This window comes from Gambusia affinis, linkage group LG15 (assembly GCF_019740435.1).
Source record: "Gambusia affinis linkage group LG15, SWU_Gaff_1.0, whole genome shotgun sequence".
In the NCBI taxonomy this organism is placed as follows: domain Eukaryota; kingdom Metazoa; phylum Chordata; class Actinopteri; order Cyprinodontiformes; family Poeciliidae; genus Gambusia; species Gambusia affinis.
In genome coordinates this window covers 10,506,286-10,528,944 of record NC_057882.1, presented here as the reverse complement: position 1 = coordinate 10,528,944, position 22,659 = coordinate 10,506,286, and the positions used below count along the sequence as shown (strand labels likewise).

At 35.4% G+C, this 22,659-nt stretch overlaps 2 protein-coding genes across 2 annotated transcripts; both read left to right on the top strand.

Annotated features, from left to right (window-relative positions):
* The first annotated feature begins 1,038 nt into the window (after positions 1 to 1,038).
* casr (calcium-sensing receptor) lies at positions 1,039 to 7,965 on the top strand. The gene is made up of 7 exons (XM_044140644.1): positions 1,039 to 1,218; positions 1,481 to 1,790; positions 3,013 to 3,319; positions 3,487 to 4,326; positions 4,416 to 4,646; positions 6,243 to 6,366; positions 6,446 to 7,965. The coding sequence occupies exons 2-7, from the start codon at positions 1,606 to 1,608 to the stop codon at positions 7,579 to 7,581; spliced, it is 2,823 nt and encodes a 940-aa protein (XP_043996579.1). The 5' UTR covers positions 1,039 to 1,218; positions 1,481 to 1,605; the 3' UTR covers positions 7,582 to 7,965.
* Positions 7,966 to 11,055: 3,090 nt separating this feature from the next.
* On the top strand, positions 11,056 to 20,388 carry b4galt4 (UDP-Gal:betaGlcNAc beta 1,4- galactosyltransferase, polypeptide 4). The gene is made up of 7 exons (XM_044140907.1): positions 11,056 to 11,140; positions 12,970 to 13,498; positions 15,246 to 15,478; positions 16,990 to 17,177; positions 17,335 to 17,457; positions 17,567 to 17,671; positions 17,800 to 20,388. The coding sequence occupies exons 2-7, from the start codon at positions 13,237 to 13,239 to the stop codon at positions 17,927 to 17,929; spliced, it is 1,041 nt and encodes a 346-aa protein (XP_043996842.1). The 5' UTR covers positions 11,056 to 11,140; positions 12,970 to 13,236; the 3' UTR covers positions 17,930 to 20,388.
* The last annotated feature ends 2,271 nt before the right edge of the window (positions 20,389 to 22,659 follow it).

The window sequence follows — 22,659 nt, the reverse complement described above, 5'->3', positions numbered from 1 at the left end:
AGGAAAAGCAATCACGGAAGAAAAAAAGATTGGTTTTTGAGACTCTGTCAATTAGATTTATTTCTTGCATAGCTTGCCTTATGTACTAGGACCTGTGGTAAATTTATACAAAAAGCCTAACAATAAATATTTTATTTTTTAGTGCAGGGTTATGATCTTGCTCTGAAAATGTTAGTAACATTGACAATAATTTTATAAAGAAAAATAATCATTAAAAGCTAAAATGATTTTATTTTAATCCACAGAACAAATGTAACAAAGTACTTGTACTTTAATGTGAAATAGCCCTCCTGTAGTAAAAGATGGCTTTTAATACATGAGGATACCAATATATTTGTCTGCACATGTACCTTAGCCCATATCTGCTTGATATCTGCCTCAAAAATAATTGACAGTAGCAGTAACGTTAAAATATGAGACAACTTTACTTTGTGACCACTTTGGGAGGAATTAACCATGAGCAGACTTCATTAGCTGAAGGAAATGAACAATCCTTCTCTCTGTTAATGATTTATCCAAGAGAAAGAGGTTTGGCCGGCAGCAGAGTCCTTTGAATTCATTCAGCATCCTGGATATTTCAGATAAAGTGCTTGAAGCTGGGTCAGAGCTGCAGGATGACTGTTTGAGGATTATCTGCTATAGAAGAACTCAAATGGTGAGTTTTCTTCTTATGATTCATCTTTAACTTTTTGTGTATATATTTGGAAATTGTTCAAAATTGCAAAGAAAATGTGGCTGGAAATATTTTAAAGTTTTTTTTTAAATCAGAAAATAACACTTCTCTTGGGACTTGAAAGGCACTTATTTTAACTTCACATTAAGTATATTTATTTATTTTCCTTTGATGGAGAAGCACAAAAAATCTTTGGTGTTTTGTTTACATTTTTACATTAAGCAAAAAGACAGGGTCCTTCACTATTTAAACTAGGAAGTTGTATTATTTTTCAAAGAAACAGTTTCCTTGGACACTACAAAAGCTTTTCTACTGTTCCTTCCTCCTAAAACAGTTTCAGGGGAGGTAGTGACTTCATTATCAGAGCTCTGCTCCAGCATTTTTCCAGCAGTATTAACTAGTTTTGGAGGAGCAGCCATGGACTTTCTCCATGGTTACTGCAGTTCACTGGCCACAGCTTTAAGGTCTGCCTGAAGGAGGGCCGTTATGGTGTGACTCAGCTCTCAGCTGTGGAAATCCTGCGTCTCATCGGCGTATTTCAAGTAGTATGCTGACCTTATCACTCAGGAGTGAAATGTTCAGTTTTGTGTCTGTCTAATATTATTACCCAAACAACTCACAAAATATACTAAATGTTGGTCAATGACTAACGGTTGCTTTATTTGTTTTGCAGTCTCTGTTATTTTATTTATAGAGAAGTGATCTTAGCACCTGAAGTTTATTATGCACAAAACTCTATTATATGCTAAATTCATCGTGTTGTCTGGAAAGGCAAAACATGCGTTCCCTTTTCTATTTCTCCCACAGGTAATTATTCTCACAATTACAAACATGATTAAAAGAAATCAGACCATCAAGGGGAGTGGAGGAAGAAGAGCATAATACCATCTTGATCCTGACAAGGCACAGAAAATACTCCTACCCAATTGAAGATGAAACTGTTCCTATGTTACCTGTTAGTGTTGGGGTCCAATTATGTGATTTCAACATATGGGCCCCACCAAAGAGCACAGATGACCGGAGACATTTTGCTTGGAGGTCTTTTCCCCATGCACTTTGGTGTTGCATCTAAAGACCAAGATCTAGCAGCTCGACCCGAATCTACACAATGTGTTCGGTAAGATTTGTGATGTTTATGATTAACTCACTAAACCAGTTTTTAAAATATGGCAGAAAAAGTTATGCAAGTAGAGACTTAGTGAATATCCACAGGCATTTGAAATAAAACTGAAAGAAAAACTCAGGGTGTCTTCACAGGACACAATATTTTTTTTAAATGACAAGAGTTGAAAAGCATCCCTTACAAAATCCCATAAAAATCAATCACGTGTGATCACATGTGATTTTCACATGTGAATATCACACAAAAAATCACATGTTTTCACATGTGATTTCCATGTGATCACATGTGGAAATGTGTGATTCACATGTGAATCACATGTGATTTTACCACGAAACGTTCCAAAATCACACGTATTCATGTGCTTTCACATGTGATTCACATCATTCACATGTAAAATTTGTGTGAACCACATGTGATCCACATGTGATCACATGTGATTTTCATGGGATTTTTTTGTAAGGGAAGTTCTATTCACTCTCCACATTTAGCTTCATGACACACTATACACAGGTTGCTTGAATGGTAAAATAGTGCTTATATGCCCTCTATTGCAACAGTTTTAACAAATATGTAAAATATATACATTTTAATAAAAGTTACATACTGCAGCTTTAAGTGAACGTATATGCCTTTTAAGTGTTTTGTTACACAATGTGCCTCTTGACTGAAAAGAGATTTTACCTCAAGGGGCTTCCTGATAAAATTATGGTTAAATTAAAATATATATAAATCAAGTCTTTGATGCTAGAAGGCCATTTATCATCACCCATATCTTTAGCTCCCTACACATATTCTCAATATGGTATATAATATCCCATTTTTATATAATTTTTTTTAGATAAAACAATTAGGTTAGTTGATTTGCCTTTACAATCTAAATTAAGTTAGATTAAGTTATTATTATTCCTTTTAGTCACAAAATGATTTGTCTGAAGTAAACCAAAGACATTTTTTCATCTCACCAGCTTTCCACTGATATATCACTCATCCCAGAGTTAGTTATAAACATGAAACGGGCTCAAAACAAAAAGTTCCAGTTGATGTAGACTCTTTTCCACCTATAAAGGTTCAGTGCAAAATGAAAACTGCAGAAGAATAAAATGACATATGACATGGGTGGAAGTTGACCAGCAATTGTGCGAGTGTGCTGCACAAACATTTACTTACATTATTTTCAACACTGAATTAGTTAAACTCATCTTGTTTATTTTTACAGATTCAATTTCCGGGGTTTTCGCTGGCTGCAGGCAATGATTTTTGCCATTGAGGAGATCAACAACAGCAGCATTTTACTGCCTAACATCACCCTGGGCTACAGGATCTTTGACACATGCAACACCGTGTCGAAAGCCTTGGAGGCTACCCTCAGTTTTGTGGCTCAAAACAAGATTGACTCCCTCAATTTAGATGAGTTTTGCAACTGCACTGATCACATCCCATCGACCATTGCAGTTGTAGGGGCTGCTGGATCTGCGGTCTCCACAGCAGTTGCCAACCTCCTTGGTCTCTTCTACATCCCTCAGGTCAGTATCCAGTCAGTAGGTTTGTAACCAAATGTATTGATCCAACTTATCTGTGAGGTTAAATCAAAAATCAAAGTAGAGTTGATGATATGCAGAGTACTTGAATTACAGAACAACATTTTTTGTGGTTAAACATGAACCTGAAATATAAATCTTTCCTGTTTCAGATCAGTTATGCTTCTTCTAGTCGACTCCTGAGCAACAAGAATCAGTACAAGTCTTTCATGAGAACCATTCCAACAGATGAATACCAGGCCACAGCCATGGCAGACATCATAGAGTACTTCCAGTGGAACTGGGTGATTGCTGTTGCTTCTGACGATGACTATGGGCGCCCAGGAATAGAAAAGTTTGAAAAAGAAATGGAAGAGCGGGACATCTGCATTCACCTGAATGAACTTATTTCTCAGTACTTTGAGGATCATGAGATCCGAGCTCTGGCTGACAGAATTGAAAACTCCACAGCTAAAGTAATTGTTGTTTTTGCTGGTGGCCCAGACATTGAGCCTCTAATCAAAGAGATGGTCAGGAGAAACATCACAGATCGCACCTGGCTAGCTAGTGAAGCATGGGCAAGCTCCTCTCTCATCGCTAAACCAGAATATTTAGATGTTGTTGGAGGAACTATTGGTTTTGCTTTAAGAGCAGGACTTATACCCGGCTTTAGGGAGTTCTTACAACAGGTGCAACCAAAGAAAGACAGCCATAATGAATTTGTCAGAGAGTTTTGGGAAGAAACCTTTAACTGTTACCTAGAAGACAGCCCAAGACTTCAAGAAAGTGAGAATGGCAGTACTAGTTTCAGACCCTTGTGTACTGGTGAGGAAGATATTACAAGTGTTGAGACCCCATACCTGGACTACACACACCTTCGTATTTCCTACAATGCGTATGTAGCGGTTTATTCCATTGCACAGGCCCTGCAGGACATATTTACCTGCACACCTGGACGTGGACTTTTCGCAAACAATTCCTGTGCAGATATTAGGAAAATTGAAGCGTGGCAGGTAACATGTTTTATAGATGATTAAGATAGTTTTATAAAACCATATTTACAAATGTGTAAATCATCTAAATATATTGGTGTTTGTCATAGGTACTGAAACAGCTGAGACATTTGAACTACACTAACAGCATAGGTGAAAAGATGCAGTTCGATGAAAATGCAGACCTGGTAGCAAACTATACCATTATAAACTGGCAGAGATCCACGGAAGACGGCTCTGTGATGTTTAAGGAAGTTGGATACTACAATATTCATGCGAAGAGGGGGGGCAAACTGTCCATTGACAAGACAAAGATTCTTTGGAATGGATACTATTCAGAGGTCAGTCAAATCAAGATAAAGATATTCTTAAAGTACACTGATGTCTCATGTTGAAGTCCACCTGGGTTGCCCTTTCCTTGGTCCTGTTCGTGGTATTCTTGGAAATGATCTCAAGGTTTTGTCATGGAGATGAAGATCTCTAATTAGGAAACCTCAGGGCCACCTTTGCTTTTGCAGATAATGTGGTTAGTTAGTTGGTGTTTGTCAGTAATCTGATAAGGATATCAAACTCCCTTTGGAATATTACTTCTTAAGTTTTCCAAAGTCTTATTATTTCCCAGAATGAGCTGGAGACAGTCACAGGGTAAGGAGATGTATTTATTTCTCTCTTTGACCTATTACCAACAAAACTCCATCTCAGATAAACAGAAGACAATAGATTGATGGAGAAATGGAGAGTATTTCTTATCCCATTTGTTGTTAATTTCATTCATGAGGCAGACTAACTTAAAAACAATGTGTAGCAAAGTAATACAGACACACAACTGTCTATAATAAGTGTATTGGAGAGCTAGCTTGAAGAAGTTAGCAGTATTGTCAAGCAAATAGTGTTTTTTTCATTTGTCACCAGATTTTAGTTTGGCACCATTCACTTATGAATTCTGTCAATGTATAATGGTTTTATTTGACAGTTAAAAAAATTTAAAAACTGTAACATCAAATGGACAATTAACTCCAACTGGGATTTTCAAGAGGAGATAGTTGTTGTTTTTTTTAACTCCTCTTAATCAGTCTTAGTGTAAGAGACAGATTATTATACTGTCATGATGACATAGAGACAGTTTTAACAAATATGTCAAAAACTTTTATTTTTTACATATTTCCACTTTATTTACTCCAAACGTAGTCACTGGGATACTGTTGTTCTGTCTTTAAGAAATTTTTTTTATAGATATGCAAACAGGAAGTGTCCACTCAACACACATGGAAGCCTCTGAAAATTTGCTTAAGGTGCAAATTAGAGCTGTCAGGACATTTTTTTCAAATCATTATTTTTAAATTCTGAAAAAAAAGAAAACAAAATCTCCTCATGGTTACTGAATTCCAGTTAAAAAACTGTATCATCAAAGAAATTGGGAGGCAGTAGTGTTTGACGGAGATCCTGATCATTGCTTATGCAATGCTAAGCTAAGTCTTCTACACTTCTCCCTAATAATACTAATTTGTATTTTAAATTTTGTGTTTTTCTTGGCAACATTTTTTCTTTATTGTCAGTCATTTCATTCTGGAAAGTGTTTTTCATAATCAAAGTTTATTTTTCAGAAACAAACAAACAAACAAAAAAACCCTCCAGAATGGACCAGAGGTTCAAACGCAGCAGAATATCTACACGTTGCTAAATACTGATATTAGCGTGAACAGGAGAAAAGTCAGCACATCTTTATATGTGTGTCACTTTTTGTTCTCCTCTATCCTCATGAAACACACACCTAATTTCCTAATCAAATTTTAAAACATTTGCATTCATTTGTGTAACATGTTAACAATCACCTAGTCATTTTCAATGAGGAAAGGCATCCAAGTTTTTACTGCTATTTGATATATATGTGTTTTTATGTTGCTGTCCTTCTCATGCAACTTGTTTACTGTTTGCAGGTGCCATTTTCTAACTGCAGTGAGGACTGTGAACCTGGCACAAGAAAAGGAATCATTGACAGCATGCCCACATGCTGCTTTGAATGCACTGAATGTTCAGACGGCGAGTTTAGCAATCACAGAGGTAAAATGCTATGCTCCTCATGGTAGTCCCTGTAATTATTTTATTTTCTAAAACAGATTGTGTTTTTGGCTTTACACAGATGCCAGCGTCTGCACCAAGTGTCCAAACAACTCTTGGTCCAATGGGAACCATACGTTCTGTTTCCTGAAAGAAATAGAGTTCCTCTCTTGGACAGAACCTTTTGGGATAGCTTTGGCCATATGTGCTGTGGTTGGTGTTTTCTTGACAGCCTTTGTAATGGGAGTTTTTATCCGATTCCGCAATACCCCAATAGTAAAGGCAACCAATCGCGAACTGTCCTACGTCCTCCTGTTCTCACTAATCTGCTGCTTCTCCAGTTCTTTAATCTTCATCGGAGAACCACAAGACTGGACATGTCGCTTAAGGCAGCCTGCCTTCGGGATTAGCTTTGTTCTCTGCATCTCCTGTATCCTTGTGAAAACTAACAGAGTGCTGTTAGTATTTGAGGCAAAAATTCCTACTAGTCTCCATCGTAAATGGTGGGGATTGAATTTACAATTCCTCCTGGTGTTTCTGTGCACATTTGTCCAAGTCACGATATGTGTGGTCTGGCTTTACAATGCCCCTCCTTCAAGCTATAAGAACCATGACATTGATGAGATCATTTTCATCACATGCAATGAAGGTTCAGTGATGGCTCTTGGGTTTCTCATTGGATATACATGCCTGTTAGCAGCCATTTGTTTCTTTTTTGCATTTAAATCCAGAAAGCTTCCAGAAAATTTCACAGAAGCCAAGTTCATCACCTTTGGCATGCTCATTTTCTTCATTGTTTGGATCTCTTTTATCCCTGCCTACTTCAGTACATATGGCAAGTTTGTGTCAGCTGTGGAGGTTATTGCTATCCTGGCATCCAGCTTTGGACAACTGGCTTGCATTTTTTTTAACAAGGTGTACATCATCCTCTTCAAACCATCCAGGAACACCATTGAAGAGGTACGATGCAGCACCGCTGCCCATGCTTTCAAAGTGGCCGCCAAAGCTACGCTAAAACACAGCACAGTTTCGAGGAAAAAGTCAGGCAGCATTGGTGGATCATCTTCCTCAACTCCATCCTCATCCATCAGACTCAAGACCAATGGCAATGATTGTGACACGACTTCAGGGAGGCACAGGCCGAGAGTGAGCTTTGGTAGTGGAACAGTTACTTTGTCGTTGAGCTTTGAGGAGTCAAGAAGGAGTTCTCTGATTTAATTGAGAACGTATTGGCATGATCTGCATAACCTGACCCCCCACAATTTCAATAAACTAGACATTTAGCTTTTCACAGAAATGTTAACACTGATTGATTTGTGCAAGTTACACATGAAAAGATGATTGATTCTTTTCTTAGAAAACCAAAGTACCCACTATGGTATGCACAAGATTGTAAGGGTCAGAATGAGGCACCAAGATGGGAACGGAGATTGACAAAACTAATCCATAAAGTCTACATAAGTACTAGCGTAAAACTCGGAGCTGTGAGTTGTACACAGAACAAAAATGTATGATTCATGGTACCAACTCAAAGATTCAATGTGGAACCACTTAACTTATTTTTTATGAATTGCTCAACTTTTTAAATTCCAATTAATCAGTCAAAACATGAGATGTATGTCAGATCTTATTTTTTTAAAAACTGTTTTTTATTTTAATTTTCTTTGTATGTTGACTGAAAAATTTACTTAATAATGTAAATGTCAGTCTAACTTACACTTAAACTTTATAACATTAGTTTTCAGCTTAAATCTGCTTTAGAGTAAGTATTTTAAGAAACAATTGACTATTTTGTATAAATAAAGCCATTAAATCAAATTTTTATGTTTATTCTTTACGTGAGTGGGATATTTACGAGACATTTGTCTTTCTTCACTGATTGTCACTTTTACAACTGGAGAGGCTAGGTAATGGTCTTGTTTTTCTTTTCTTTCAGTCTCTTTTCTTTCCTTTTCTATACTTTTCTTTTAAGGACACACTTGAACTTATGTTACATTGTCCAGCATTTTCACCTCTGCAACTGAATCAAATGAGGCCGCAACCTTAGTCAAAGAAAACAAAGAGGGTCCAGAGGTAGAGCATTTGAAATGTAATCCATATTATGTTATCTTACAGTCATTACCCTCAGAGTATTTCATTGGGATTTTATTTGACAGACAATCACAAAATAGCACATAATCATGAAAAACATTTAGTTTTTCTATGTACCGTAGTGTGGATTTTCATGAAAGCTGCTTTACTCTGATGCTCCTATTATTAACAGACGTTACTAATTAGTACACAGAGGCAACCTGTGTATACTTTAATCTCTCCATAAACCCAAATGTTCTGTGAATATTTGAGACCTTCATTGTTCTGTTGTGAAGATCTCAAAGTCTTCTCATAGCACCTTAGTGAGCAAACATCATGAAAACCACAGAACACGGCAGACTGGTCAGAGATAAAGTTGTAAAAAAAAAAAAAGCTACAAAAAACATGGCTGTCAACATAAACTGAGAAGAAGGAAAAGGAAGACTTGAACCAGAGAAGCACCCAAGAGGCCCATAAAAACTTTGGATGAATCTCACATAGCATTAAGCTCTAAGGACGCCTTTTCTACAACACAGACAGGAAAGCTGACCAGTGCTGAATAGAAAATGAAATTCATTGCAGAAAACCAGCAAAAGGCATCAGAAAATAAGACAAGATTTGCCTTCTACCAGGACAATAAAATAAAACATGAAAGACCAAATTTGTCTGTATAAAACATTTGAAAAACTTGTACCATTTTCTTTTCCCATCACAATTATGCACTACTTTGTTTGATCTATAACATGAAACTCCAGCAATGTGTGGTTGTACAGTAATCATATGTCTATGCCAGGGGTCTCAAACTCCAGTCCTCGAGGGCCAGTGTCCTGCAGTTTTTAGATGTGCCACAGGTACAAAAGACTGGAATAAAATAGCCTAATTACCTCCTCCTTGTGTAGATCAGTTCTCCAGAGCCTTGCTAATTACATAATTATTCTATTCAGGTGTCATGCAGCAGAGGCACATCTAAAGATTGCAGGACAGTGGCCCTCGAGGACTGGAGTTTAGACCCCTGGTCCATGCTGTTCTGTTGTGTTTCTTTCAAGGAAGACTCTCTGTCTGCTACATGCTAATCATAAGTCTCTGTTAAATGCAAGGAATGTAGGTCAACTTGACATGTTAGTCTCATTTCCAGTAAGCCTACCATCATGACTTTTCAACAGAGATAAAAAAAGGAGAAAAAACAGCTTTCTAGTTCTTAAAATACGAAGTCTTCAACTATTTCTTGAAAAGCTGTGATTCAGAAAGTATATAAGGAAACAATAAACTCCAAGTGGCTTCTTTTGAGAGATAAGTGTGGATTTGATTGAAACAGAAAAAGGAGTTTGGAAATCTCCAGCTCCCATAATGTTGACTGGAATTCATTTATTAAGAATTGCCTTTCTAAAAGCAGATGTGGTAGCATTTCACATTCCAGTCCTGTGGAAGTTGGTTTGAGGTTTTGGATTTCATTGTGACATGAAGATAGAAAATTTCTTCATAATGCTCAGGTTGGGAGCCAATTTTACAAGTTATATGACTGTGCAAATGTTCACTGTTTTACCAAATAAGATAACAAAGCCTGCAAAACTGCCGTGCCGGTCCACCTGTCACGTTCTTTCACGCAGCGTTTTTCTGTAATACTCTAATCCGCTGTCTCTTTGTAAAAAATTGCTCATTTTTGACAACAATCAAAACCTCTGCTTTAGTTTTCCCAAGAGGTATTTGTCAAATTTCTGAATGAGGAACATCTGTTAAAACCACCTGAGACAACCCTTTTCTTTTGCGGGCATGGATATAGTCCAGCAATCAGATCATCTTGAGAGTGAAAAGCACCACATACTGGGAATATCTGGAATAGCCTCTCTTCTAATTACAAAAAAAGTTTGAGAATTTTAGTAGATTTTCTTTCTTTGCAGTATAAAATATGAATAATTTTAAGAAGTTGGGACCAGCTACTGGTATTGCATTGATTTGGATGTATCAATTGTCAAACAATTGTTACACAACCATAGGTTAGCTGAAATAGATTAGATAAAAACAAAAATGAAAAATAGTGTTGAATCAGATTTTACAGTGAAGCGATTAAAAGTGAAAACGCTTCACAACAAAGAAAAGAAAGAAACGGTTGCCAGGCCAGGCTGGAGTTCTCGCCTAAAAAATATAATAATAAATACGAGCATATGAAAGATATGATCTATAATAGCAGACGTTTGTAGAGGATATTGTTGTTAATAATATTTTAAACTTGATGTTTCTTAAATTTTGACAGCATTGACGGCGTCTTATTTGGAAAAAAGTGAACCGGAAGTATATGACAAAACCAGACTTCAGCTTCATATTAAATGTCTTTCAGTTTGAAAATGACGCTTAATAATTAAATCAACACCATATTATTGAGAAAAAAATTATGAAACAGTAATATAAATATGTAAATTTTTGACAGTTTCTTTTTATCTCAAGACACCAAATTCATATTGAAACGTGTGGGAGAAGTTACAAATTACATTTAAAATCTGAAAAAAATGTCTGCTTACGTTCCGTAATTAAAAAATAAACAACAGTAGAACACTTACGCTACTACTAATATACAATTCCCAGCGTTCACCAAGAAAAGAAAAATATAAATTTTTATTTTGAAAATACTGTAAGCGGAAACGCTTGTATTCGACTTTACACGTTATTGTTTGTTCTTGATAGCTGGCGTTTAAAGTTGGTTTTCATTAAGGTAAGCTGTGCAATTTAAGCCTGTAACAATCGTAAATTGTCAACATAAATGCTCTTTTCCCTTTAGTTATACTAAACCGTGTGTGGTTTTGGCTGTTGTTTATTACTATTATTACGCTAACATGTTAACTTATAAAACACTGAATGATGATGTAGACGTTACATCCGCGCTCGTCTGCTTGCCTATAGTTTAGTTGTTACGTCTGAACTCGTCTGGCTCAGTTATTATTGTCATTAAACACTGATATTAACGATATAGACAAATTGTAATGGTAATATTCTTGCTTCAGTCTTTGTATTCATAATAATGAGCTACCTCTGGGTAACATGTCTCTCTTGTCAATAAAAGAACAGAGAATATCAGGATTTGACGATGAACATGTGAGGAAGTTTTTTTAAATTGTGATAACTTCAATTGCTTTGGTAATATAATTGTTTTTACAGGGCAAAATTTAGTAGCATCAGACCCACGTTGTTTTCCAAATGGTTTCGGCACTATATAGTGCACAGTTTCGTTTAACATGAATATCAGTACAGTCAGCTGCTGTTTTAGGGACGTTATGCATTATCTATCAAGTTTAGTTATTTTTATTTATCAGAGTATGAGATTATATTTTTTTAAGCTGTTTATAGGTAATTTATAAATGAAAATTTTATATATATATATTTTTTCTACATCAAAATAGTCCAAACATACACTTGAATATCTGGATGTTTGACAAATAAGGACTTTTGAAATGAGGAATATTTATGAGTCTTCTATTATGTTGATTAATAAAGCATAGACTATTATTGGCAGTTTTGTTTGACCTACACTTAGAAATATGAGAAACAGGCTCATGACTCGTACTCGGGTATCCATAATAAAGCAAACTGTTCCGATAAACACGAAGTGGTTTACAGAAGTTGAAAGCAGAAGGGTTTACAAGAAGTAAGCGACACACATTAAAGTGATCAAACCAATAAAGAGACAAACAATAATTGATAAGACCATGGAGACTTAAGAGATAAATAAATCAATCCGAGGTGAAGAGGAACTGTGGAGCAATAAATATTTAACTTGAATATGTAACACTGGAGGTGCACATATTATTACATAAAGTGAAACAATAAAAATTAACAAATAATTTAAAGTCATAGACCTAAATTCATAGAGAGTAAAGTTCAAAGCATACATGATTAACAATACAATATGATTAGCATGTATTATGTATTAAAGAACAGAATTCTAAAATAAATAAATAAATTACTATATTTGCCAAGACTAGTGACTTAAATACATAAAAAATATATCCATTAATGAAAAGTTGCTAAAATTGTTCATAGCTAAAATTGAGATGATATAACAAACCATGAGATAACAAAGAGATATGATATTTAAATAAAAGCACGGTTAATTAGCTAAAAAAAAAAAAAAACCCTTGCTAAAACATATCAAAAAGACTAACAGTTTTGGATTGGCCTAATTAAAGTCCGCACTTACATTAAGTGGCCATTTATGCTTGAGAAACGTTTCCATGTGGCTGAATTAAACTAAAACTTTGTGCCAATTATCACAAGTATTTGGTGGCAGTTGTTTTGTATTTAGTCAGGTTATGTTTGTCTGAAATTTGAATTCAGTGATGATCTGAAACCCCCCCCCCCCCATCCCCCAAAAGACATAGGGAATCTGTAATCTATCAAATAACTACTTTTTTCGGAAATGCAATTTGCTGTTACTTTTACAAAAGAAGACAACTAAGATATTTTTAGCAGATATTTTGTATATTTTATCCTGATGTAAGTTATCCATATGTGCTAATCTGTTTTCTTCCTTTGATCTCTTCACAGTTATAAACGAGTTCCTGTGGTCGGCTTCAGATCTGGGGACAGATTTTTTTTTTATAAACGTTTATTTTTAAAGCCATCTGAACGAAAGTTCTTATTCCTGCAATTTGCTGACTTTATAGTCAGGGAGGATGTTTCATCAGCATGGGATGACTTACCACTGATTCTGTGACCAACTGTATTTCTTCAGTAATGCCCTGTATGGAAATCTCCTAAACTGCACATAGCAGCATCTACATTCGCTGCTGCTGTGGTCACATCGGCAAAATCATGATTATTTGTACAGCCGTCAAAAAGGTTTCGCGAAGGTGCAAATATGCTGTTGTGATTGGTCTCTTGTTGTCAGTCCTGGCTTGGAAGGCCAGCTTTACTGGGAACACTAACAGGACCATTGATGATAGCGTTGCTACATCACAAACTCCTGTAAAAGAAGACAAACTGAGGGGTGAACTTAACTCAAGGATCGCAGAACCCAGTCACTCAAATATCTCAGCAGAAAAAGATGAGTGTCCAGAGAAGTCTCCATTGCTAGGTAAGTACATTTCAAAGTGATATTTCAAATGGGGATGATTAGTTTTCTACATCCTTCATTTGACTAAATAGATTTGTGTCATTCATCTTGGTTGGTATTTATATTGAAAGCAAATATCATAGTTCTCATATTCTTGTTCAAATGCCAGGTGTTTTATGCAGTCGTAATGAATCATTTTAATTTTCTTGACCATGGTAGGGTGTTTTCAAACCTTATCTGGATTACTTGGTTCAATTGGGGATCCACAGTTCAAAATTTGTTACATTTCCAGCAGGAGCAGTTCTCTTTCACACTGCCTCGTGCCAAAATAACCAAACCCTTTGAACAACCTGATAAACAATAATGTAGTGGCGTTAGATTTTAGTAGTTGTAGGAGTTGTCTTTTGTCGTGGGCAAAAGACCATGAACCATTTCGCCATCTAACCCTAGACTTGTGTGTTTGCTTTGATTGTATTTACCCAGAACGTTCTATACTAAGTCCGCTTCCTGCTTTTGGCGTTGTCTTCAGTTTACTTGTTATTGACATGCATTTGAACCACACCCAAGTTCCTTTTAACGGAACCACACATTCTGGTTTTTAGGCAGACCAGAGTCCGCATTCACATCTCTCCAAATTAACCTGACTTTCTTTGCAAACAAATTAGAGTTTGACTAAAATGGACTAAACAGGGCTGGTGCGAAAGCCATAAATTGTAATTTATTTGATAAACTTTAAATCAAATCCACCTATGCTATGAAGATTTTGATGATGTGCCCATAGTTTATAGCAAAGTTGTGAAGTGCTGAAGGCATAAATCAGGGAAAGGTTATACAAATCTCCGAGCAGAACAAAAACTGGTCAGGGAGGTATTTCTGCCCAATAAATTTGAGAGCAATCTAATACATTTCCCATATGTCTCAACTAGTAGAGACAGACACATTTTCACGACGTCCAGGCCAAGCTTAACCCTCCCAAAAAAGAATGTGCTATATAATCCTGCTCCCCCTTTTCTTCAGGTGGAGCAGGATTTCATTCAAGGTGAATGAAATCAGGAACAGTTTCAATTACCAACTTCTTATTTTGACCTAAAACGTCCCAGTGTCCATTAGAATAAAGAATATATAGAGGGATTTTTTTTTTGCATTTTTAAATCTGAAATGACTATACAATTATCTTATTTTTTCTTTTAGTAACTTACTTCACTGTATGAAACATATATCAATCAATCATAGACAAACCAATGTGTTCAAGTCTTTATTTCTGTTAATTAAACAGGGCCAACACCAAGGCTATGGGATTATAGATTAGCAAGCATTACTGTGGATTTAAAATGGTCTTGTTTATTTCACTTGGAAGAAAAGAGGAGCTAATTCCATCCACTATGTCATGTAACACACCTCCAGATACTCTGTACTTGGCTTATTTCTCATCAAGTTGTGTTGCCGTTAGCTGTTATTATTGTGCTGTTTTTGGTTTTAATGTTTACCAAACATAAAACCAAATGTACTAAGGAAAACACAACATTTAAGATTAGAGTACCACTACATCACATATAAGTTAGGTTTAATATTTGCTTAAAGCTTTATTTTCCAAAGTTAATTTTACTCTGACAAACAACTCATCAGAATGCATATTCTAAATATGACTGTAAATATAAAAACGTACTTATTCTTCATTGCTATAAGTACTTCAGTTGTGGAGAAACTGACAGAAGTTCACTGCAGAGTTGAATATCTGCCTACATTTCTCTCAACACTGTTTCTCCAGTGGGAGCTTCGAAGCTGACCTTTGAATCTTCATTGAACCTCAAGGACGTAGAAAAGGAAAACAAAGTAGTGACTGAAGGAGAGTATGAGCCCTCAGACTGTAAAGCAAGGCACAGCGTAGCCATCCTCATTCCACATCGTAACCGGGAGAGACACCTCCTCTACCTCCTGCACCACCTGCATCCCTTTCTGCAGCGGCAGCAGCTACACTACGCCATCTACGTCATCCATCAGGTACATTTTTGCATGTCATGCAGGTAAAGCCAGTTTGTGCTCGGCGTTACTGTTGATAACGCTTACTGGTTCTCCTTGTATTTGAGTTGAGGTTTTATTGTGAACCAAAGAAAATTGGGGTTGATGAGGTGTTTTGAGAGGGAAAAATGCAAACTCAGGCAAAATTTACAATGAATGAAGACTGCAGAACATCACCCCCTCAGTTACACTCGTGGTTGGTAAAGGTGACTGAAAACATGACCATCGACACCAGTCAGACACTTTTATGACATCACAGGTTTAATCAAATTAGTAGGCATCATTAAGCATTATTTAATATGATTGTACTTGGCTCATCATTTAATGTACTTTTTAAGATTGTCCTCCTTTATACATTCCTGGCAATCTAGATCTTAATCGGCGTGAATAAAAAATGTTCACGTTATTGTTTGAATGTTGTATCCCTGCTTTTTTTCCTTCCTCCTTTCAGTTTTCTTTGTGCTACCTCTCTTCTGTCGGCGCTCTACATGCATTTACTTCCTTGTGTCCTATTTCATGTCTTTACTTGTGTTTTACACCTTTCGTTTCACTCCTCCTTCCTTTGTTTACTTTAATTCCTTTACTGCAGGGGTTTGAAATCATGTCCTCAGCTGCTTATGTTCTGCTCCTTTTGTGATGTGTCTCAAGTCCAACTGTGTTTTATTTCATTCTCTCCTTGTTCCCTTTCCTCCTTCTTTGTGTCCTTCCTTTTTTTTCTTTGTTTCTTTCTTAAGTGTACTGTTTACATGGAAAAATATCTAGGAATCCTGCTGATAACTTAAAAATAAAACATGCAAAAAACATGCTATGTGCTTTTCATGCGGTGCTGATTTGATACTTTGTTAGAGAACATTGAAGCGAACTAGGTCAACATCACCTGCCAAATGCAAATGATCTCTTAGCAGATATGTTAATGTGATACGCCAGAGGCAATCTGAAAACAAATGGGGCTTCTACACAGTCAAAGATAAAATTACATTTTGTCGAGGAAGGAAACTGGAAAACATGATAATACTCTTGATGAATATGTGCTTGTATGAAAACATGTTGAGAAAATGGAAAAGTGCTGAAATTCTGGTTTAGCTCAAATTTCATTAACTAAATGAAACTTTTTTTCATTTAAGAAAGGTGGACAGGATCTGAATAAATACATTATTTTATTCTAGACAATTTTCTTTATATCTGTTCATAATGATTTTCTTAAAGTTGGATTTTAATTTCTTCAAATCAAGCCAGAAAACTTACATTTTCTCCAAATTCACTTTGCATGCTTTCTGTTTCCTGTGTTTGGCTTCTCTTAATAAAGTCACTGTAGGTTTTACTATAATCCTGGATATTTAGCTAAAAGGATTTCATTTGTTTCCTTGTTAGTCTCATCTGACTGTAATATAACAAAATTAAAGAGGTGTACAGCAATATAACTGTGCATTCTAAATAATACCTTGAAGTTCATGTCAAATTTAGGGTTTTCATTTTGCTTTCTTTCATTCAAGGCCGGTGATGCAACTTTTAACAGAGCCAAGTTACTTAATATTGGATATTTGGAGGCAATAAAAGATTTTAGCTGGGAATGCTTCATCTTCCATGATGTGGACCTGGTTCCCGAGAATGATCACAATTTATACATCTGTGACCAGCAGCCCAAACACCTGGTAGTCGGCCGCAATGTCACCGGATACAAGTAGGTATATAATTGAAGGTCTTTTGAGGCCGGTGCCTCGTGAATATTCTTCACTCTGCTCCCTTTATTATAAAAACTGATATTAACTGGTGACATGCTTCTCTGGTGGAAACTTAAAGTCTGTTATTATCAAGAAGACTGTCTATTTTCTCCTCAGACTCCGTTACAAAGGCTACTTTGGTGGAGTCACTGCCATGACCAAAGACCAGTTTTTTCAAGTAAATGGTTTCTCAAACAACTACTGGGGGTGGGGTGGAGAAGATGATGACCTTAGAGTGAGGTGAGGAATATTATATTAGAGTAAGAAGGATTATCTGTATGCTGTCACATTTGAAGCAGATGTAATCCACTACAACGACTTATTTGATTCATGTGGCTCTGCTTTACAGAGTTGAACAGCGAAAAATGAAAATTGTTCGTCCCCCTGCTAGCGTAGCGCGCTATACCATGGTGTTTCACAAACGAGACTCTGGAAATCAGGTTAACAAAAACAGGTGAGTGAATAAGTGATTTTTTTAAAAAATTTTTATTAATATTTTGTGTGCACAGAAAATATCTAGTCTGTTCAGTCAATTGCAATGCATTTATCGTAATTATAATTTAAGTATTTCTTCTTTTCTAGGATGAGGTTATTAGGACAAACGGCAAAGATGTGGAGAGTTGATGGACTCAACAGCTGCGTATATGACACTTTATCAGTCGGGAGGTATCCTCTCTATGTGAATATCACAGTTAACATTGGTCAGCCTTAGAGCTGAGGACTCTGAAAGAAAACAAGTCCTTATCCTGACAACATTTTCAGTTCAGGCCACATCAAGATCCTGAATTTCCTCAAAGGGCAGAATTTATAAATAAAACGACCTATTAACAAAACAGTTTAAATATTAATGTGGCCTGACATGATGCCAAGGCACATTGCGACCGCCAATTGGTCAGTTGCTGACAAGCCCACTGGATGTAGGGTAATGTCAGTACTTCTTAAAACTAATTCATATTCAACAATTCTTCACATTGATGTACTTTGGCACTAAAAACTAATTTGGTTTGACTGGTAAAATAATATTCAAGCACACAACCAGTATCTTGAAGTTGTACTCATGTCACCCTATAGAGACATGAGAGCCACATAAACAGATGTGACGGGCCAGATTTGGCTCCCGGGCCTTGAGTTTGACACACATTATTTTCTATGAGGTCGAGACCACTGTGTGCTGAAAGGTTATTAGATAACTGACAAACTAAATTCTCTTTGGTGAGATGATATTCCAGATATTTAGCACAGTTTTGCATATCCATGTTTTATTTCTTTATGTTGTTAGGAATGCAATCTTCATTCATTGAATTGTTAACTTCAGCTGTCATTCCAGTAGTTTTTAAATATTTTTTCTATACCATTGTTACCTGTCAGACACTGATTAATTCACTCTTATGCCTTATTATTTGCCTGTCTCTCCACCACTTCATACTGGCTAGGTCCTTGTTTTGGCACCAGAGAAGCAACGATTGGTTGTTGTATGACTTAAAGTCATAATGTGTTGATCTTGTAATGTGATGCTGAACAGGATGCAGGATGCAACCCAGGATGCAGGTTTTCTTAGAGAGAGAGAGATTACATAGTGAGGCCAGCAGAGGTACACATTGCCTAACAATGTCTTAACAAGGAGGAATTTATACTATTAGTTTTTTGCACATGAAGTACCTCAAATGTAAGCGGATCGTTTGCAGTGCTAAGCAAAGGTAACAATACCCTTGAAGGCTCTGTGTTGGGAAAGCTTTTCAATTCCAGACTGATCACATCATACCTCCAGCAGAATCAGTTTATGTTGCTGATGTGTCACTATTTAGTCTTATTGGAAATAGTAGCTACAGGTCTAAGAAAACCCATTAGGTTGTTCAGAGCCCATCCAACTGATGAAGATCTGACTGTGATCACTTTGGTTACAGATAAAGGATTCAGATTTGTATCAGTTTGACAGCAAATGACAAACAAAACCTCTTTTTCCTAGATGGAAAAAATAAACATATGTTACAAATACAGTAATATCAGTAATGGTTAGTATGAAGTCAGAAATGCGGTTGGAGATGGTAGGATTGGTTTTAAGTGGTGGATTTGTTCCTTTTTAAAGGTAGTCTCATACTGACACTGATGTTTTTTACTTTGAAATTTTGTCTTATACTGGTATAAATAAAAGTTACAATGACATTGTAAGTTTTATCACTCCAAGGTCATTTCTAGTTATATTTATACTTCTCTTGCAATAATATAAAAAAATCTGCTTTAGTAACTTAAGTGATGATTACAATCATAGGAAGTTTCTATAAGAAGGTAGTTTAATGAGCCAAAATTATTTTCTTTGTGAAACTATTATTTTCTTTGTTAATAAACTATTATTTTCTTTGTTAATAAACTATTATTTTCTTTGTAATTTTAAAGCCTTATATACTTTGTTTCATGTGGGACTTAATAATAGGTGATGGATTGCATACCAATTTGTAACTTTTAAAGAAAATCAACATTATAAAACATTGCTGAGGGAAAATCTGCATATTTGCTTCTATTGTAGCATGTTTCTGACATATGTCAAATTATTTGAGTGATTTTTTTATTATTATTTTTATATCATTTTAGAACATGGGTGCTTTCAAATTCTTTTTTCGAAACTGAAAGTTGTGCCCATGCTAGCACTGTTACTGCTAACAGGTCACTCCTCGTATGTTTTTGTGTCAGAATCGCCAAAGGTTGCTTCTCATTAAGGAAGCATTTATGTATGAGAAACAATTTTGCACACTTCATAAATTGGCAGTATGCTGTAGTACTAGTAGTTTAGAACATATTTTAAACACTAAATGTGTTTGGGTTTTTTTTACATTTTTTTTCGGGCGGTAGAATGAATGTGTAGACCGGTAAAGAAAACCATTTAGTTTTAAAACAACTTAGGTGACATTTTAAAGTTTAAAACAATGTTATTTGAACTCTCAAAGAATGTCTCTTGACCAATTTTATTTTCAAAGCTTTTTTTGGGTGGATGTGTCAAAAGTGAGATTGTTTTGTTGAGCCTATTTTTTGTATCTTTAGGTTTTTACAAGCGTATAATAAAAATAGTTTCTCTAATTGATTCTACGGATGTTTTCTGTTGTTGGTGCTTTATTAAAGAGTTCTAAAACAGGTTTGCACAGTTCACCCCTTACTTAATATTCAATAAAGAGGTGTTTACTTTTTCATATTTATATTCATTGGAAAGTTTTGTTTCTTACTAAATAAAATAATCATTTAGAAATTACACTTTGTATTTATCTCTGATATTAAAATTGATGTAACAATTTTAAACATTTTTGTGACAAAAAAGGAAAATCCCTCAAAAATCAGTTAGGAGACAAATACATTTTCACAGAACTGTTGCATCAAAAGCAATGACTGCAAAGTTACTTTATTTGCACCATTCACACTCCACGTGACACGGACTTGAATGATCACATAGTAAATCAGAGACATGTACATAGGGTGTATTTGTTGCAGAGATCTACTGACAGTACTAATACATTCCTCAGTGTCTCGAGCATATATTGGGAAGCATTCTTGTTAGAAATGTGCATTTGTCAGGGGTAACATTTAATTATTTTTCGAATTGTGCTTCTGATGTATCATTAGATATGGATAGGTTGAAATATCCCTCGTTACAAAACTAACTTTCTTAATTATACCAGGTTACTAGAGATGGTATTTGAGCTTGTTGAAGACAGTGTGAAAGACGCAGTTCCACCAGCAGAGGGCAGTGTATGAGTGTGATCCTCGGTGATCATCGGGTTCCATTGAAACACGTCCTCTTAGAAAATATTTGACATAGGTCTTTTGTTACGGCATTAAAATAGATGATTTTTGCTACTAAGAATTTTCACAATATGTCAAAGTCTTCACAATAAGAAATATGTGTTTGTTCTGATCATTTATAAAACTAGTATTTGGTTACATACTGTATCGTTGATCGTTTTTTTTTTTTCAATATTGAAAAAAATTTCATGATGCCATTTTTTATTGATAACTGAACAAGCCAGCGTAAAGCACTGAAACAATTTTATTTTACTTAATTGTCTTTAAGTCTATAGTCAGTACTTGATGTGAACATGTGTCATACTGTAGGCTTAAAACATTGTTGTTAGTTTTCTGTAACCTTCAGCAATGACTCTAAAATGACTCTTCCTTAATTATTCCATCAGAATTTAAAAAGCGGCCATGAGCAGCACAATGTGCCCATGAAAATAAATGTACTATTATCATTTGAAGTGGAAATTAACATTCATCTGTGCTTCTGACAGCATGGGTCTAAAATTGAATCTGCTGGTGTGTTTTGGCACCTGCTGATATTAGACCTGTTCAAATTTATTTTGCCACCTATGAATAAAATAATGCATTGTCAAGTGTGTAGTGCAAAAATGATGGCCACAGAATATTATGTCTTTGTGAAATACACTTAAAAATACATCAGTGACATTGTTGCAATGCAATGCAAATCCTCCTGTATTTTGCATTAAAACAAATACCTGCATAAGCTGATCTGCAAATTAATTTGTGGTTACTAAAGTATGCTTTTAGACTTCAACAAGGCTTTGCAGCTGGCGCACTGACAGGAAACATGGCCTGAACAAGAGAGCTTAGATGAAAAGTTGGAAAGCATTACATGTGGCAAAAGGAGTTATCTATTCATCTGTCTGAAGTTCAGGGAGCATGAAATTAAATAAACGTGTATATAGAAGAAATGTAGATAGATAGATAGATAGATAGATAGATAGATAGATAGATAGATAGATAGATAGATAGATAGATAGATAGATAGATAGATAGATAGATAGATAGATAGATAGATAGATAGATAGATAGATAGATAGAACTCACTGCCTTTAATGTTTTATTCTTTCATTGGTTTTACAAATAAAGTTTTATCACTTCTTTTTTCTGCTTTTTTAGCTGGCATCTATCCACAGACTGACAGTCAAAGTAAGTACTAAATACTAACTTGAATAGGATGAATATTTATGCATTTTTATTTTAGACAGTTTTTTTTTCCAATTATATCTTTAAAAAAACAACAACAAAAAAACATGACAATTGGGATTTTAATATTACATTATACCAATAAAAAATGTAATTCGGAAACAGCGAAGGGAAAAAGATATTTAATACCCATTCAAAGGTTATTTTTGGTGTTTTTTGTCTTTCAAATGTGCATAATCAAATTCTAATTTAATTTATTATTCATTTATGTCTTGATTTTTTCTTCTCTTTGCATCATTTCCTCACTAAGCTGAGCACCAGATGAGTTACAAATATAAAAGTCAAAGCATTACATATGGAACACATCAGACATGTACTCAAAAACTAAAAATAAAGACACAAGTGAGCCCTATTATTCACTTACAATACTGTGTCCTTTTTTTTTTTTAATTTACCAGCCCAAAGAAAGAGTGGGATATTGAGGCTTTGTAT